Below are 16,599 nucleotides of genomic sequence, written 5' to 3'. Positions count from 1 at the left end.
GATCATGTCTCATATATGCTGTTTCTTCCTTGATCCTTTAAATATTCCCACAAATAGAGTACCTAGCCTTCTATATCTGGGCATTCTTCAGTATTGTTTTTTCTTTTCTTTTCTTTTCTTTCTTTCTTTCTTTCTTTCTTTCTTTCTTTCTTTCTTTCTTTCTTTCTTTCTTGGCTTCATGCCCGGTGTGGAGCCCAACATGGGGCTTGAACTCACAACCCTGAGATCAAGACCTGAGCTGAGATCAGGAGTCAGATGTTTAACTGACTATTCCCACAAATAGAGTACCTAGCCTTCTATATCTGGGCATTCTTCAGTATTGTTTTTTCTTTTCTTTTCTTTTCTTTCTTTCTTTCTTTCTTTCTTTCTTTCTTTCTTTCTTTCCTTCATGCCCGGTGTGGAGCCCAACATGGGGCTTGAACTCACAACCCTGAGATCAAGACCTGAGCTGAGATCAGGAGTCAGATGTTTAACTGACTGAACCACCCAGGAACTCCTTCTTTTTCATTTTTAAACTACAAATTACTGAATGCTCATTCTGTGCCAAACACTATGCCAAGAGATTTACATGCATTATCTCATGTTCTCCTAGCAATCCTGTGAACTAGGTATTATTATTCCTATTTTTCAGAAGAGGAAACTAAGACTCAGAAAAATTAAGTAACTTGCCTGAAGGCATATAGCTAATGAGTAGAGAAGCTGGAACTCACATATAAGTCTCTCAACTCTTGCTTTCCCACTGTGCTCTTGACTTTCCTGGGAAGCATTTTTCCTTGTTCTTCAATTTGGGTTGGAGTAATCTTTAATTCTGTTCATGAAGATATGCCTCACTTCACAGTAAATATTAGGCACTAAATAATTCAAAGTAATCCTTCAGTGATTCTTCTCCTCTTTCTCCCATCCTCCTCCTCCTCTCCCTATTCCCTCCTCCCCCTCTTCCTCTTCTTCCTCCTCTTCTTCTTCTTCTCTTCTCCCTCCCTCCTTCCCTCTTCCCCCTCCCTCTTTCCCCCTCCTTCCCTCTCTCTCTCTCTCTCCTCTCCCCTCACTTTAAACAAAATATTTTTTTTGATTTGAGTTCTCTAACATTGGCATATATCTATAAATTAAGATTTTGAACAATGTTCTGTAGATGTCTTTACCACATTTAGTTTGTACTCCTTTTTTCTTGGACAATTTAGCTCATTTTTTTTTTGGTCAAACATATTATTTTAGATTTTCAGGTTATCTAATAAACCACAAGTTCACAGACTCAGAAAAATTTAGAAGGGGAGAGAACCGCAGAGATCCACTCATCCAACCCTGTCATTATATGGTCAAGGGAGGTAGCTGGTGGCTGCAGGCCCCCTGGTTGAGTCAGAGCCTCAGTTACTCCACCTAAAACTGGAGGAAATCTTACTGCTTCTAAGGAGTTGTTCCACGAGTTCGCAAGTTGAGAAGAGGTATCTAAATGGATGGTTTTTTTTACAGAGAGGGAGGGAGGCAAACCATAAGAAACTCTTTTTTTTTCTTTTACTTTTTTATATGTTTATTTATTTCTGAGACAGAGAGAGACAGAGCATGATCAGGGAAGGGATAGAGAGAGAGAGGGAGACACAGAATCAGAAGCAGGCTCCAGGCTCCGAGCTGTTAGCACAGAGCCAGCTGTGGGGCTCGAATTCCCGAATCCATGATCATGAGATCATGACCTGAGCTGAAGTTGGTCACTTAACTGACTGAGCCATCCAGGCACCCCTAGCCCTGCTACTTTAAAATAGTAATCTTTCACTTTCACCCTAAGTTCTTATTTTGTGGAATATATATTCCAAATAGCATTTCCTAAGAGAGATTGAAAAATACGTGCTCATCAACTGGAGATCAAATTCTCCCTCAAAATTTAATGAATGAAACATGTAAAACCTCCTCCCAACCTTTTTTTTTTTTTAAATTCCTTGCTTATATACCACTTGGCTGAGCATTCTGCCTTCATATTTATAACTGAATTTCCCTAAATGAAAAGCATCCATTTTGTTCTGGTATAGACAGCAATATAAGCATAGTGTCATACATTATTCCAATATATTTAACAATGACGTTCTTCTTGTTTTGCACAGACTAGGAGACACAATGAAGACAACCAATGAAAACCAAAAGATCTACAGTTACAATTAAGAATATCAAAAAGAGGCAGCAAAGGACAAAGGAAGTCAGGCTGCACATACATGGAGGAAGCCAGTTTCTCAGAAGACACAACTCCTAAGCCACAGGAACATTTGCTTTTTGGTAGGGATTTCTCCCAAATTAAGATATACAGCGATTACAATTTTACCTCAAAAAATGACATCCTTGATGTCTCATATCAAATTATGTCAACAGTAGATGATCCTCAAAAAAAGGCCACATACAAAGAGATGTGTGGAAATGTAGACATAACCAAGACTTGGGATAAAATGACTGAAACTGTTGTTAACAAAAACTATGATAAAGAGAAACAATCCACCATAAATCTTAATATTCCAGCTAATGAAAGAGACCCTTCAAAGTCAAACCTTTCTGATATTTTACTCCATCATCTTTCCAAAGAGGAATTCTTAAAAGGTCAAGGCATTAATTGTGAAACTTTCCCTGAGATTTCTAATGCTGGCTGTTCTGATGAAGCCATTATTAAAAATATTATTTTGCACTATGCTAAGAATTCTTGGCCAAAAGAACAAACCCCGGAACTCACAGGCCCTCTCAGCCCCAAAAGGGATGATGAAAGCAGCAATAAGCTCTATTGTTCTCGAACTATGAGAGAAGAAAACACCTCTAATTTAGAAGAGCCAGTGGTTGCTGGAGAGAGCAGCTATCAAGAAACTTCAAATTTTCTAACTAAGATCAAGAGTCTACGTGATAAACCAAAAAGTTTCCAAGGGCAGCCACCCCAGAAACAACAGACTGAAAAAGCAATTTCAGGCAATTGGTTGAAATATGGCCATGACCAGGTTCATTACCAGTTCTCTGATTTCTTTAAGGTTGCTCCCAAAGTGAAAATCCCTAAAAATAACATAATTAATAAGCCACTTATAATAGATACAGAAGCCAGCCTTTCTCCTAAACTGAGAGATAAGTCAATTATGATGCAAGATATTTTAGAAAGCATATCTAGGTCAAATTGTATTGAAAAACAAAAGCAGAAAAGGAAAACTACTGATTCTTCACAACAGACAGAGGTGAGTAAAAGTAGTCTCCAGGAAATGCATAATCTGGGCAACTTCCCATCCATATCAGTGGGCCTTTGCAAGGTGCATGGAACTGACTTCTAGTCTTTGACCCCTCAGAAGCTCAGTGGGTGTCTTCCTGAGAAGAATCAGGGGCTGGACAAACAACACACAATAGTATAAATTCCAAACTCTTTGACCTGGAATTTGAGTCCCCCCGCTGCCCTGCTTTTTTTTGCTTCATCCTACCCTTATAAACTTAGCTCCCATCCCTCAGGAGTCATCTTCAGTGACCTGGCTGGTCCCCAAGCTCTCTGGCCGCTCACCCACTGAGCTCCTGCCTTCCATGGAACATCCCACCTATGCCTATTCAAAATCTGGTCATTTTCATGGCCTCTTTCAATTCCCTGTTGGCCACAGGACTTTTCAGACCCTCACTCCCACTCCCATTCAGTCCTTCACATCCTCTTTTGTTTAGTTTTCTGTCAGAGCATTTATCTCAGCCTGTTTTGGATCATAATAATTTGGAAATATCTGTTTCTTCCACTAGATTTGAGTACTGTGGAGGGCAGTAACCTTGTCTTCATCTTTCCATTGCCTAATTCCCCTAGGGGCTTGGCCTTGTGTCTTCTATATATTACACCCTTAGTTATTAACGCTAAATCAGATCAAATTAAGATCTTTAATAACATAATCCAAGCTTGCTACATTGGTAACTAGTTAGTACCATTTTTTAAATGCTTATATTGGGATTTTTTTTTTTAATTTTTTTTTTTTCAACGTTTATTTATTTTTGGGACAGAGAGAGACAGAGCATGAACGGGGGAGGGGCAGAGAGAGAGGGAGACACAGAATCGGAAACAGGCTCCAGGCTCTGAGCCATCAGCCCAGAGCCTGACGCAGGGCTCGAACTCACGGACCGCGAGATCGTGACCTGGCTGAAGTCGGACGCTTAACCGACTGCGCCACCCAGGCGCCCCGGGATTTTTTTTTTTAAAGTAATCTCTGCACCCAACATGGGGCTCGAACTCACAACCCTGAGATCAAGAGTCGCAGGCTCTACTGATGGAGGCAGCCAGGAACTCCCAAAGACCAAATTTTGTTAATGTTTAATTTATACTATTTCCCCTTTCCTCATCTCCCCGTCCCCCCATCTATCTCCCAACACGTTGAGGCTCAGGGCCTTGATTATTTAAGATTCGGTGGTAAGGTAAATTCACATTAATGATCAAAGTAAACATTTCAGTTCTCTGGCACTTTGTCAGGACAGTATGATCTTTCCCTGAAGCTTTGTATGAAGGGCACTCTGGACTGAACACTCTATGCCTGTTTCCATTTCTACTCCTTCATGCTTCAACTCCCTTCTCTAGCAACTGAATGCTCTGGGGAGCTTGAACAGAATCCCTCCCCAACCCCCACCCCCCCCCCCCCCCCCCCCCCCCCCCCCCATACCTGAATCTAGCAGCTCCACTTGGCCTTGACTGGAATGCTTCTCTATGTCTGACATTGGCAAGTCTCAGGGGTCCTCATTCTGCTTGCACCCACCCCTGGGTGCACAGGGGTGCACAGTCCTCAGTGCCCTGAGGTTAGCAGGAACAGAAATGGATATTAGGCTCACCTCTCTCTGGCAATGGAAGTCTAAAGTCAGGTGTCTTATTTTCTCTAGTCCTGCTAATTGAGGTTGGAGAACTAGACTCTATCAGTTCTCTATCTGTCATATAGTTGAGACATTCATAATAACCAAAGTCTAATTTGACCACCACCATTTAGCTCTCTGGCACTAGCATGTTTCTGAGCTTTATGTGTAGACTCTCAAGGTGAGTCACTCTGGAATTTAAGCTCCTGTCCTGTTAGCTTATGACAAGTAAACAATCACTATCATGACATACATTTTGGAACTTAATGCATACTATTTTATATTATTCTCCAGAATGTGGCTACTGTGTGCATGGTGTTAGTGAGAGTACCAGTGACAGAGCTGCTGACAAGACCAACAATGGCCCCTGCCCTCATGGACCGCATGGTCCAGTTTTAGGAGAAACGTTTCAATGTTCCCCACAATAGTATCAAACATGGTAGTAGTAACAGATATGGTAATATCTAACACTTAATCCTTGTAACAACCCTAGGAGGTAGGTTCTATTTGTACCCTTATTTTATTGCTGAGGAATTTGAGGTTTACAGCGATGGAGTCATTGCCTTGGGTCACCTGGGAGGTAAGTGTCAGAGTGGAATTCAACCTTGGCTTTGGGAGCCCAGCTCTTGACACAACTCTGGGCTGCCTCCATGATGACCACAACATTTTGGATCATTTTGAATAATGGCGTCACTGATCTGTGTCAACAATAATGTTTTCTTATCCTTTAATTGTGCAGATGGAGCCCACAATACATATTCACCAAGACAATCTCACAGGTACCAGCATTTTTATTTTATTTTATTTTATTTTATTTTATTTTATTTTTACTATTTATTTATTTTTGGGAGAACGCAAATTCAGGGGGGTGGGCAGAGAGAGGAGAACAGAAAATCAGAATCAGGCTCTGTGCGGACAGGCTGACAACAGCAAGCCCAATGTGGGGCTCAAATTCATGAACTGTGAGATCATGACCTAAGCCAAAGTTGGATGCTCAACTGACTGAGCTACCCAGGTGTCCCACTAGCATTTTTAAACTTCTGACTTAGATATACATTTTGAAAACTTTTTTTAAACTTTTTTTTAACGTTTATTCATATTTTGAGAGACAGAGCATGAGTGGGGAGAGGCAGAGAGAGACAGGGAGACACAGAATCTGAAGCAGACTCCAGGCTCAGACTGACAGCACAGAGCCCAATGCAGGGCTCGAACTCACAGACAGTGAGATCATGACCTGAGCTGAAGTTGGACGCTTAACTGACTGAGCCAGGCACCCTGAAAACTTTTTTTTTAATAGCAAATGGTGATGGTTGCCACAGACTTCTGTTTTTAGTACTTCATAAATCTGCAGTGAAGTTGAGATGAACAGAAGCCAAAACTTATTCTCTCTTATACAGGAATAGAATCTGAGACAAGTCTCTTTAAGGTGTCATCAACCTCTCAGAAAGACCCTTGCCCAAGTTCTTCTTACATATTTCAAAAGATAACTGAAGGGAAACAGATGTGCCAGAAGTTAAAAGAACAGACTGACCAACTGAAGACTAAAGTAATATTTTAAAAGATTATGACCAATAGAAGTGACCAAATTCAGACATAAGACATCATGCAATTAATGAAATATTGCATTTTTTCACTACAGGTACAAGAATTTTCCAAAAGCATAGCACAGGACTCTCCTTGTCATTTGCAAGACAAGAAGCTGGTAAAAATTTTATCAAGTTTTAAACATCTTTGTTAGGGAATTTGATGTGCTTAAGTATGAATGACTTTATAGCACCATGTTTCCTCTACATTGGGGGGCATAGAAATGTTCTGGTGGAAATGTTTTGCTGAAGATTAAGGGCTGTGACCTCCAGAGGCCTAGCCTTGTGTTTCACATATGTTGTACCCTTAATTATTAATGATTAATTGAATTGAATTAAGACCTTTAATAATCTATTTCAAGCTTGATATATTTGGTAACTAGTATAAAATTTTGTCAACGTTTAATTTATACTATTTCCCCTTTCCCTCTACCCGACCTCTCAACATGCTGAGGTTCAGGATCTCCTTGATTATCTGGCTCAGGGGTTTGTGTTATAGGAGCTAAATGAACTTAGAGTTCTATTTCTATGTGTATTTATCCCTCGTTCATTCTCAGAGGAGTCTATTACTTATGGCTATTATTCCTCAGTGGCCACCCAACAATAAATCTGAGACCATGGTAGGCTTAAGAGAATAACATGCCAGCTGTTATACAGGGCAAGTCCATCCAGAGTTGGTGGGTCCTGGGGGATACAGATTATAAAATTTGCCAATATCTGACAACTCAACATATAAAACTTTGAAAATTCAAACCTGATCTTAAAACTATGCTTTTCAGATGAAAATCTGTGATTTTCACATCCTTGCTTGTTGTTGCATTTAATCAAATCACTAATTTATATTGTAACCACAGTTCATCAGTGCCAGGGTTGTGGGAAGTTGGGGTGGAACATGGTAATGGGGCAAAAAGCTGAGATTGTTAGAGCCAGAAATGTGCAAAGTCAAAGACGTCATTCAGGCCACTGGGTCAGCAACAAGGCAGGTGGTCAGAAGTCCTGATGTGAAGGAGCACGAACAAAGCAATGGCAGGCTGTGCGGTAGAAACCAGACAGTATAGACAGAGGAAAGGAGGACTCAAATGTTAAGACACAGTTGATCACTCTCATTCATCTATTGTATTAATTAAATAACTTATTAATTAATTAATTAATTGATTCAACATATACTTATCAGGTACTTCCTGTGTCCAAGACTCTGTACCAGGCACTAGAGATTTGGAGATAAAGAAACAATTTCTTTTTCAAGTGGCTTACAGTCTCCTGGGAACAGATAGGTAAATAGACAAGCAACATGAAGCTTGAGAAATAATGCTAATGGCAGCTTAGAAGCGGCTCACCCTTGACAGTTAGAGGGTACTTTGCAAGGCTCCCTGGAAGTGACTGACCTTGGAGTTTGGCACTGTAGGATGAATATGTATGAGATTGACAGGGTAGTTACAAAACAGTGGTCCAAGAAAAAGAATCACCAGTCACAATGGCACAGGGGACAGAAAACCCTGATGGGATGAGGAATCGTGTGGTACTGTAATTAGTCAGATGGAATCCAGGGTTCATGTGGTGAAGAGGAAGGGACAAGACAAGGACTATTCATGAAAGACCTTTAAACAATGCTAAGAAGATTATATTTCACCCTGAGGTTGAGTGAGGGGGCAACACTGGAGGACTGAAAGCCAAGAAATGGTGAGCACCATGGGGGCAAGACTTAGGGACAAAGCCTGGCTAGGAAGCCATACTCCAGGTAACAAGTTATGAGCGCCTGAACCAAAACTAGCAATGAGGATGTAAAGGGGGACAAATCTAAGAGTTTAACAAAGTGGTTGCACATTAAGAGGGGAGAAGAAAGGAAGGGAGGAGGCTTGGATGAGTTTCAGATTTCTAGCGTGGGCAACCAAGGCCAGGACTAAAAATGGAAGATCCAGTTCCTAATGGGTGTGGGAGGCAGGCAGGAGGCAAGGTGCCAAGTTCATTTTGAGGTCCCTGTAGGACATCCAATTGGAAAGATCCAGTAGGCAATTAGAGCAATGGATTTGGACCTCAGAGGAGTTGCTTGGGCCAGAAATGTAAATCTGGATATAGTTGTGGGTTGAAGCTATGAAGTATATGAAGTTTACTCCCAGGCAAACCTGCAGAGTAAGCAGTAAAGAAGCCCAAGGAAAGAATCAGCAAACAGGGGCAGGTAAAAGAGGGTTCCTCAAAGGAGACTGACAAGCAGTGACCTCAAAGCTCAAGGCAGACCTGCAAGGGGCGGAGCTGTAAAGCCAAAAGAAAAGAAAGGGGTATGGGCCACAACAACACATGTTCAAATAACAGGAAAAAAAAAATCAAGAAGTGAATTGGATTTGGCAACCAAGAGATCATGAGGGACCTTGACAAGCCCCGTTTTATTTAATGAAGTGATTCTGTAAAAGCCAGATTGCCAGAGTGAAGCAGTGAATGATAAAGGAGATATCAAAAAAGTCTGGTTTTGGGGTGCCTGGGTGGCTCAGTTGGTTAAGCATCTGACTTCGACTCAGGTCATGATCTCACAGTTCGTGGGTTTGAGTCCTGCATCGGGCTCTGTGCTGACAGCTGAGAGACTGGAGCCTGCTTCAGATTCTGTCTCTCTCTCTCTCTCTCTGCCCCTACCCTGCTCACACTCTGCCAAAAATAATAAATAAATATTTAAAAAATTTTTTTAAAAAGTCTGGTTTTCAGGAACTGGGAGAACACAGATTTTTTTTTTTTCAACGTTTATTTATTTTTGGGACAGAGAGAAACAGAGCATGAACGGGGGAGGAGCAGAGAGAGAGGGAGACACAGAATCGGAAACAGGCTCCAGGCTCTGAGCCATCAGCCCAGAGCTTGACGCGGGGCTCGAACTCACGGACCGCGAGATCGTGACCTGGCTGAAGTCGGACGCTTAACCGACTGCGCCACCCAGGTGCCCCATAGATTTTTAAAGGGCTGAGCAAAGCAGAGGGAACTGGTTCAAGGCACTAGCCTTCTGAGGCCTCAATCCAGGAAGTTTCCCCTTGATGCTAGAGGATATGAGGGGATTCATATTAGGGCAGAGATGAGAGTCAAGGTGATTCCTGACAGTGTCAGCCTTGGCCTGAGATTTCCAGGCCCATTTGATTCAGCATTGGAAGAAGGCCAGAGAGGGCGACACTAACCTTCTCAGCATGAACAACACAACAGAATGGAAAGCATCTGGATGTTGGAACAGACAATTTAGTTCTATATACTGGCTGTACGATCTTAGGCACTTCCTATCTCAGAGTTGCCATGAGGATTACATGAGGTACATTTATAGCTAGAAAACTGTGCCCTATCTTCTTCTGAGATATAACACAATTTAAATCCCAAGATCTTAAATTATAATTTGTAATTGACTTTCTCTCTTTTCTCTGTCCTTTGAACACCTAATTCCTTCTTACGTTTTCACTATCTGCATGCTACCAATTCCTAAATTCCTGGTCCTACCTTCTCATCTACAGCTCCAAATGTTTGTGTGTATCTTTACTTGGCTCTCCCACTCTTGCTGAAAATTCTACATGTCCAACATTGACAGCTCCATTCAAATCTGTTAGCCTTTCCAAATTCCTCAGTTTAGTCAGGGGTTCACATTCTTTCCGCCTCCCAAGCTAGAAACCTGAGCATTGTCAGTGAGATTTACAGTAGTACCAGGCAGGGTCCTGGCAGGAACTAGATGGTTTATTCCGATGGAACAACTGAGGGGAGTTTAATAAGGCATCATTTTACAACAGTGTGGGTAAGGTTAAGGGAAACCAATAAGGGACAGAAAGCATCTCATAGAAGGAACAGTGGGGAAGAAAGAAAGGAGGAAGAGCAGATATTGGAGCCTAGGGAGAGTAGCTATAATGGTAGGAGTAGCTGACAAGCTCTGCTTTTGGTAGAGAGACACAGCCAATCCACTGGGATACAGGCAGGAGGACATCAGGGAAATAAAGACCCCTACCTCATCTTTCTTCATTTCCTCTCTTCTGTCATTGTTTTCCATTGACTGAAACCAATGCCAGGGCAGGGGAGCCTATTGGTGCAGTCCACTGAAGGTCAGCTTCCTGGCTGGGGCACGGAGAAAGATGGAGGACAAATCTGGGTGAGGGGAACATGGAAGACATCTACCACACTTGCCATTTTTTATGCCCTATGGTCAATATGTTTCCAAACTTGGAATAATATTCAGATTTAATAATGATGATGGTGATGATCCTGGCACTAAGCATTAACTCATTTAATTTTCACAGTATGAGGTGAGGGCTATTATTGTCTCAGATGAGAAAACTAAAGTTTAGAGTTCAAACTGACTAAAATCATAATAATTATTAGGTGAAAGAGTCTGAACTTGAACCCTGGGGTGTCTGATCCTGTAACCCTATTGTTGTGTCCCTCCAACCATCCTTTCCTCTCCATGTTCATGGACACTGCCTGGTCCAGGCCTTCCTGAGCATCCTTCAAGCCTGATGTAGGTCTCACTTCTTCCACTGAGCCATGGCAAAGTGCCATGGCAAAGTCCTTGAATCCCGTTTCTTTTCCCAACTGGAATAAAATCCCTGAGACTGATGTAACTTTTGTATTTCTCACACATTTGGCCCAGGGGCACGTATAGGCAGTGCTCAGGGAATATTTAGCTATTGGGGCTGCAGTGCTGAAACCTCTATACATCAAGACCAGACCTTAACCTGCACCATGTAAGTGTTAATCTGCACGAGGCTGCATGTGTTGACGTCTAGAAGACCCATTTGAAGCTCTGGCTAAACTTCCTAATGCCCCATCCCTCCAAGTGCCATAGACTCAAACTCAGATCCTCTAACTTCAGTCTCTTTTAAGGTCCTTGTGGCTTCAGACATACTTCCTAGAGCTCCAATTTCCTCCCATATACAATCGAGATAATAAAATCTACTTTGCAACATTTACAACATTGATGTGTGGATTAAGTAAGATAATGCTCAGGAAAGTGCTCTATAAGCTAAAAGCCATTCTGCAATAGCACAGGACTATTGATATCCTATTAAGGAGTTCAGAGGCCTCTGAGTGGGCCCTGGGGAAGAAATCGGAAGTCGCCGTATTGAAAAAGCTGTGTGCTAGAAGGGCGTTGTGAATGTGGAGATGCCTGGGTTGCCTCTGTTTTAGATGTCAGTCTCTGAAACAAAACAATTGCCAGGAGAAGGATGGTGGCTTCATTTTGAAACTACCATAGTGTACACCCTTCTTGTATTTTGGGGGGAAACAACCACTCATGCGTGATTCTGGTGACTTTACTGCTACAGGTCCTGGAGAAACTGCAGGGACATCTTGAACTACTGGAGCAGGAGTTTAGGGACAACAAGGAGAAGCATCTGGCTTTGAAGCAAATTCACAGGCATGAATCCCCAGCTGTCAGTGACTTTGATCCAGAAAGGTCAGGCTTAAACTGTGTGAGGTGGAGGGGTCAGAGGCAACCTCCTTCAGGTGGGATTCTGATATGGCTGCTGGCTTAATGCTTGCACAGCCCCTGGCCTAGGGTCAGCAAAAACTGTGCCATCAGTGAACAAGTGTTAGCGCCTGAGACAAACAGTGTGGAACTCCCGCTACGTATAAAGTCCTGTCCTGGGCACTGACCCAGGTGGAGTCCTCCACATGAACAATTGTCCCCCAGAGGAGCAATTTTGTACTACAATCCTGCCCTTTGTTGTGTGTCATAACTGGTTCTGAGACCCAGAACAGTGTAAGAAAATCCTGGAAAGGCTCACACGCTAACCCCAGAGGGCCTTCTCTCTAAGCTCCTTGTGTCCTGGCCTTCATCCCACTCCTTCCTCTGTCTCCCCTGCCTGGTTCTTCTGTCCTTCCCTTTTTCCCCCTTTTCTTTCCTATCCACAGACAATTCCAAAGGGGCAGTGGGTATGAGAGGACCATTGCTAGGTTGGTTAATGTGGGGGTGAAGAACCCACAAAGCCTGATAAATTTAGGGAAAATGTTAAAGCTTGAAGTCAAAATGACTTCTGAGTTAATTCACATTAGAAACTTGGATGCAAACTCACTGAAGTTTCCAACTGGCCATTTTTATGGCCCTGTGCTCCTCTCTCTCCAATCCAAACAATTTTAAGATGTATTCCAGGACTCAAGGCTAGGATTGTTTCCATTTAATTTCCTGGTATGAATTAAAAGAATCCATTTAGGAGACTTAATTTCTGTAAATTCAACTCTTCCTATTCATTGCATTTTTACACGGAATCTTTCTTGATGCCAGATTACTTTAATGGTTTATATTTCAGCACTAGTGTCCTGAGGTATTTTTTCCAAAGTACAATTTCACCTTTTCAAAATGAATGAAATCTCTGTCTACTGTTATTTCAATACTGAGTAATTAGACAGCAAGGATGAAGTTTTAATATTGATTTTTTTTTGCCCAAAGGCTTATTTTGTTTTCTGGGAAAAGAAAGATCTCTACATACTTTCACTATTTATTTAAAAACTAATAGAGTAAGGATATTTATTTTCCGAGGAATCCCACTTGTCTAGGCAGTCATTTTAAAGTTGGGCCTCTGTGCACATTCAGACCAAAGTTATGCAACACCTTATTTATATCCTAGTTACACCCACAGTGTGCTGGACCCAGTATAAATCAAAAAAGTTTCAGCTGTAATTATGTCCCATATACAGGAAAAGCTTTCAACACTGGGGCAAGGGAAGGACCCAGTCTCTCCGAAACTCGGTTAAAACCACCTCAGAGCAAGCAAGGCTGCTCGGTTTGACACTGGTCCTCTTGTTCTCGCATGGGCATAATGTGGCAGTGAGCAGAACCCCATACAATTAATTGTCCAGAACCTTCTAAGTGTTGAATCTAAAGGCCATTGTAGATGGCTTTCTGCAAGGGAAAGAATTCTGCAAGTTCATTGGCTAATTACTTGTTTAAGTCTGCTATGTGCTCTTACTAAAACCTTATTGGGGCACCTGGGTGGCTCGAGTAATTAAGCATCCAACTCTTGATTTCTGCTCAGGTCATGACCTCGTGGTTCATGAGTTTGAGACCCGTGCTGACAGTGTGGAGCCTGCTTGGGATTCTCTCTCTCTGACTCTCCCATGCACTCTTTCTCTCAAAATAAATAAACGTTAAAAAAACACAACAAACGTATTATTGCCTTTAAAAGGTAATATGCGGGGCGCCTGGGTGGCTCAGTCGGTTAAGCGGCCGACTTCAGCTCAGGTCATGATCTCGTGGTCTGTGGGTTCGAGCCCCGCGTCGGGCTCTGTGCTGACAGCTCAGAGCCTGGAGCCTGTTTCAGATTCTGTGTCTCCCTCTTTCTCTGACCCTCCCCTGTTCATGCTCTCTCTCTGTCTCAAAAATAAATAAATGTTAAAAAAAAAATTTAAAAAAATAAAATAAAATAAAAGGTAATATGCAAAAATAGTTCTTTTATTTCATGCATCTTGTTTGTCAGAATGTAGTCTGATAGTCATTTCACACGCTGACCCCAGAAGTCAAGGAGTCAAGAAATGGGGTTCTGCCTCCACCAATCCCTCTCTCTGATATTATCAACATACAATCTTGTCTTCTGCTTTACGGAAAAGATCACAAAATCCCTCGAAAATGTCTTTTCTCCATCTCCAGATCTGCATGTTTTCACCTCCTCTTTCTTCCTTCACTCACCTCCAACCCATCTGGCCCTGGTCCTTGGGCCCATTTCTTCCCACTACCTTCAGGTCTATCTCCACCATTTCAGAACTTCCTTCAAATTTTCAGCCTCTCCTTGTCCTCTGCTTAATTCTCATTTGCCTGCTAGATTAGACCATATTTTCCTATATTTTACTTGATTATCAACAGTTTTCCATGCATGGATCTTTGTCCCACCGCTTGCTGAGTACAGCAGCCTTTCCCACGGGATGAAAAGGCCACTTTTATCATATAAAAAACTCTCCACATATAGATAGGACTGGTTCTCTTCCATCCCATTGATCTGCGTTTCTATTTCTACATTAACCACACAGTTTTAAATTAGTATAGTCTAGGGGTGCCTGGGTGGCTCTGTCGGTTGAATGCCCCACTTTGGCTCAGGTCATGATCTCATGGTTTGTGAGTTCGAGCCCTGTGTTGGGCTCTGGGCTGACAGCTCAGAGCCTGGAGCTTGCTTCAGATTCTGTCTCCCTCTCTCCTCTCTCTCTGCCCCTCCTCCACTCATGCTCTGTCTCTTTCTCTCTCAAAAGTAAACATTAAATAAATAAATAAATAAATTACTATAGTCTAGTGTATATTTTGACATATTTCTTCTTTAAATTTTCTTTAGCTGTTCTTGAACACCCTTCTTACTAATAAACTTTATAAATAGCTCACCAAACTTCCTTAGGGACATGCCACTCGAATTTTGTTCAGAATTGTGTTGAATTTACAGATTAGAGAAGAGTTGAAATCTTTGCAATGAGTAGTCCCATCCAGGAGCATGTTTTCTTCATGCAGATTCCATGCATGTTTTGTTAGATTTATTCCTACCTATTTTGTAGGTTTTCTCAGCATTATTAACAGATGTTTTCTGTAACTGATATACAGGAAATAAAGAAAAACAATATATTTAACTTCTGCTGGGCTATCTTATGTATTTCTGTTCATAGTGTTTTTTGATTAGCTGTTGATTGTCTTAGTTTTTAGGTATGACAATCATAGCATTTGAAAATAATGACAGGTTCCCCCAACTCCCATTTCCCCCTAAATATTTATACTTTATCTTTTCTTCCCTGATTCTTATATATCATATTTTTTAATCAATTTATTTTATTTGCTAGGTTTTCCAAAACAATGTTAAATAATACTAGCAAAAGCAACCATTCTTTTCATATTCCAAACAGTAATGGGATTTTTTTCAAGTATGACTCTTGCTGTAGTTTCAAGTAGATAAGTTTATCAAGAAAGTTTTCTTCTATTCTTGATTTACTAGGATTAGATTTGTTTTTTTAATGTTTTAATGTTTACTCAAATGGGATTTAGAAATCTATTTAATTTATTTCCTAACTCTATTAATATAATAATAAAATGTATTCATAAATATCCTAATGTTTAGTTATAGAATGATTGGGAAATTTTTCCCTTTTCTTTTTATGTTTCAAAAGGGTTAAAGTCTTACTAGAACTCACCCATAATCCCACTTGGATTTGGTGCCTTTTGGGCTGGTGGATTTTTGATTATTTTTTCTATTTTTCTCTGGTTACTAGTTTTTTTCCAGATTTCCTACCTCTTTTTGAGTAGATTTTAATAATTTATGTTTTTATAGAGACTTGTCCATTTCATCTAGATTCTAAACTGTATTGGCATCAAGTTGTTCAATCCCATTTGATTTAAAATTTTTCTTCTGGCATATTTCCTTTCTCATTCTTAATGTTACTTATGCTTTTCAGTCAGACTTTCCAGTGGTTTCTTTTATAGATATTTTCAAAGACAATGTTTTATTTTATTAATCAAATTCTTTTAAATTATATTTATTTCTCCTTTTGGGGGGTTCATTTGGTAGTTCTTTTTTCTATTTTCCTGTTTTGGATAGTTAGTTTATTGATTTTGAACTTTGCTCCCTTGTAAATGCATGCTAAAGCTATAAATTTTTCTCAGAGTACTGCACTAGCTACATTACATTGGTTTTATATGTTTTTTTCGCATTTATTATTCACTTATAGAGTATCCTTAATGTCTATTAACCCAAGAGTTAGTAAGATGAGTGTTAAAATTTCCAATTAGTTGTTTGTTCTTGTTGTTGCTATCTTTTTGTTATTAATTTCCAGTGATCAAATTTTTAAGACTTTAATTTTTTAAGACTTTAATTTTTAAGAGCATTTTTCATAGGAAAATTGAGAGGAAGATACAGAGATTTCCCACATACCTCTGCCTGCACACATGCATTATCACCATTATCACCCCTCACCAGAGTGGTACATTTGTTACAACTGATGAACCTACACAGATCCTAACTGTTCAAAGCCCATTTTCTGCATTAATGGTTTACTGTTGGTACTGTACATTCTATGGTTTTGGACAAATGTATAATGACTTGTATCCATCTTTATAGCATCAGAGAATTTTCACTGCCCCAAAAATCATCTGTACTCCACCTATTCATCTCTCTGCCCCCACCCCAACCCTTGGCAACCACTGATCTTTTTACTATTGCTATTTATTGCTTTTTACTATTTCCAGAATGTCACATAGTTGGAATCATGCAATGTGTAGACTTTTCAGATTGGG

The 16,599-nt window shown here is 40.7% G+C and overlaps 1 protein-coding gene across 1 annotated transcript in view; it reads left to right on the top strand.

The window, feature by feature from the left end:
• Positions 1–2,198: 2,198 nt before the first annotated feature.
• AKNAD1 (AKNA domain containing 1) overlaps positions 2,199–16,599 on the top strand; it is a 40,033-nt gene continuing 25,632 nt past the window's right edge. Inside the window, exons 1-5 of the mRNA XM_030324594.1 lie at positions 2,199–3,188; positions 5,552–5,591; positions 6,210–6,358; positions 6,452–6,514; positions 11,666–11,796. Of these exons, the coding sequence (XP_030180454.1) occupies positions 2,199–3,188; positions 5,552–5,591; positions 6,210–6,358; positions 6,452–6,514; positions 11,666–11,796 (1,373 nt within the window). The remainder of the gene's footprint in view (positions 3,189–5,551; positions 5,592–6,209; positions 6,359–6,451; positions 6,515–11,665; positions 11,797–16,599) is intronic.

This window comes from Lynx canadensis, chromosome C1 (assembly GCF_007474595.2).
Source record: "Lynx canadensis isolate LIC74 chromosome C1, mLynCan4.pri.v2, whole genome shotgun sequence".
Taxonomy (NCBI): Eukaryota; Metazoa; Chordata; class Mammalia; order Carnivora; family Felidae; genus Lynx; species Lynx canadensis.
The sequence above is the reverse complement of the archived record's forward strand: the minus strand, read 5'-3'. Positions and strand labels throughout refer to the sequence as shown.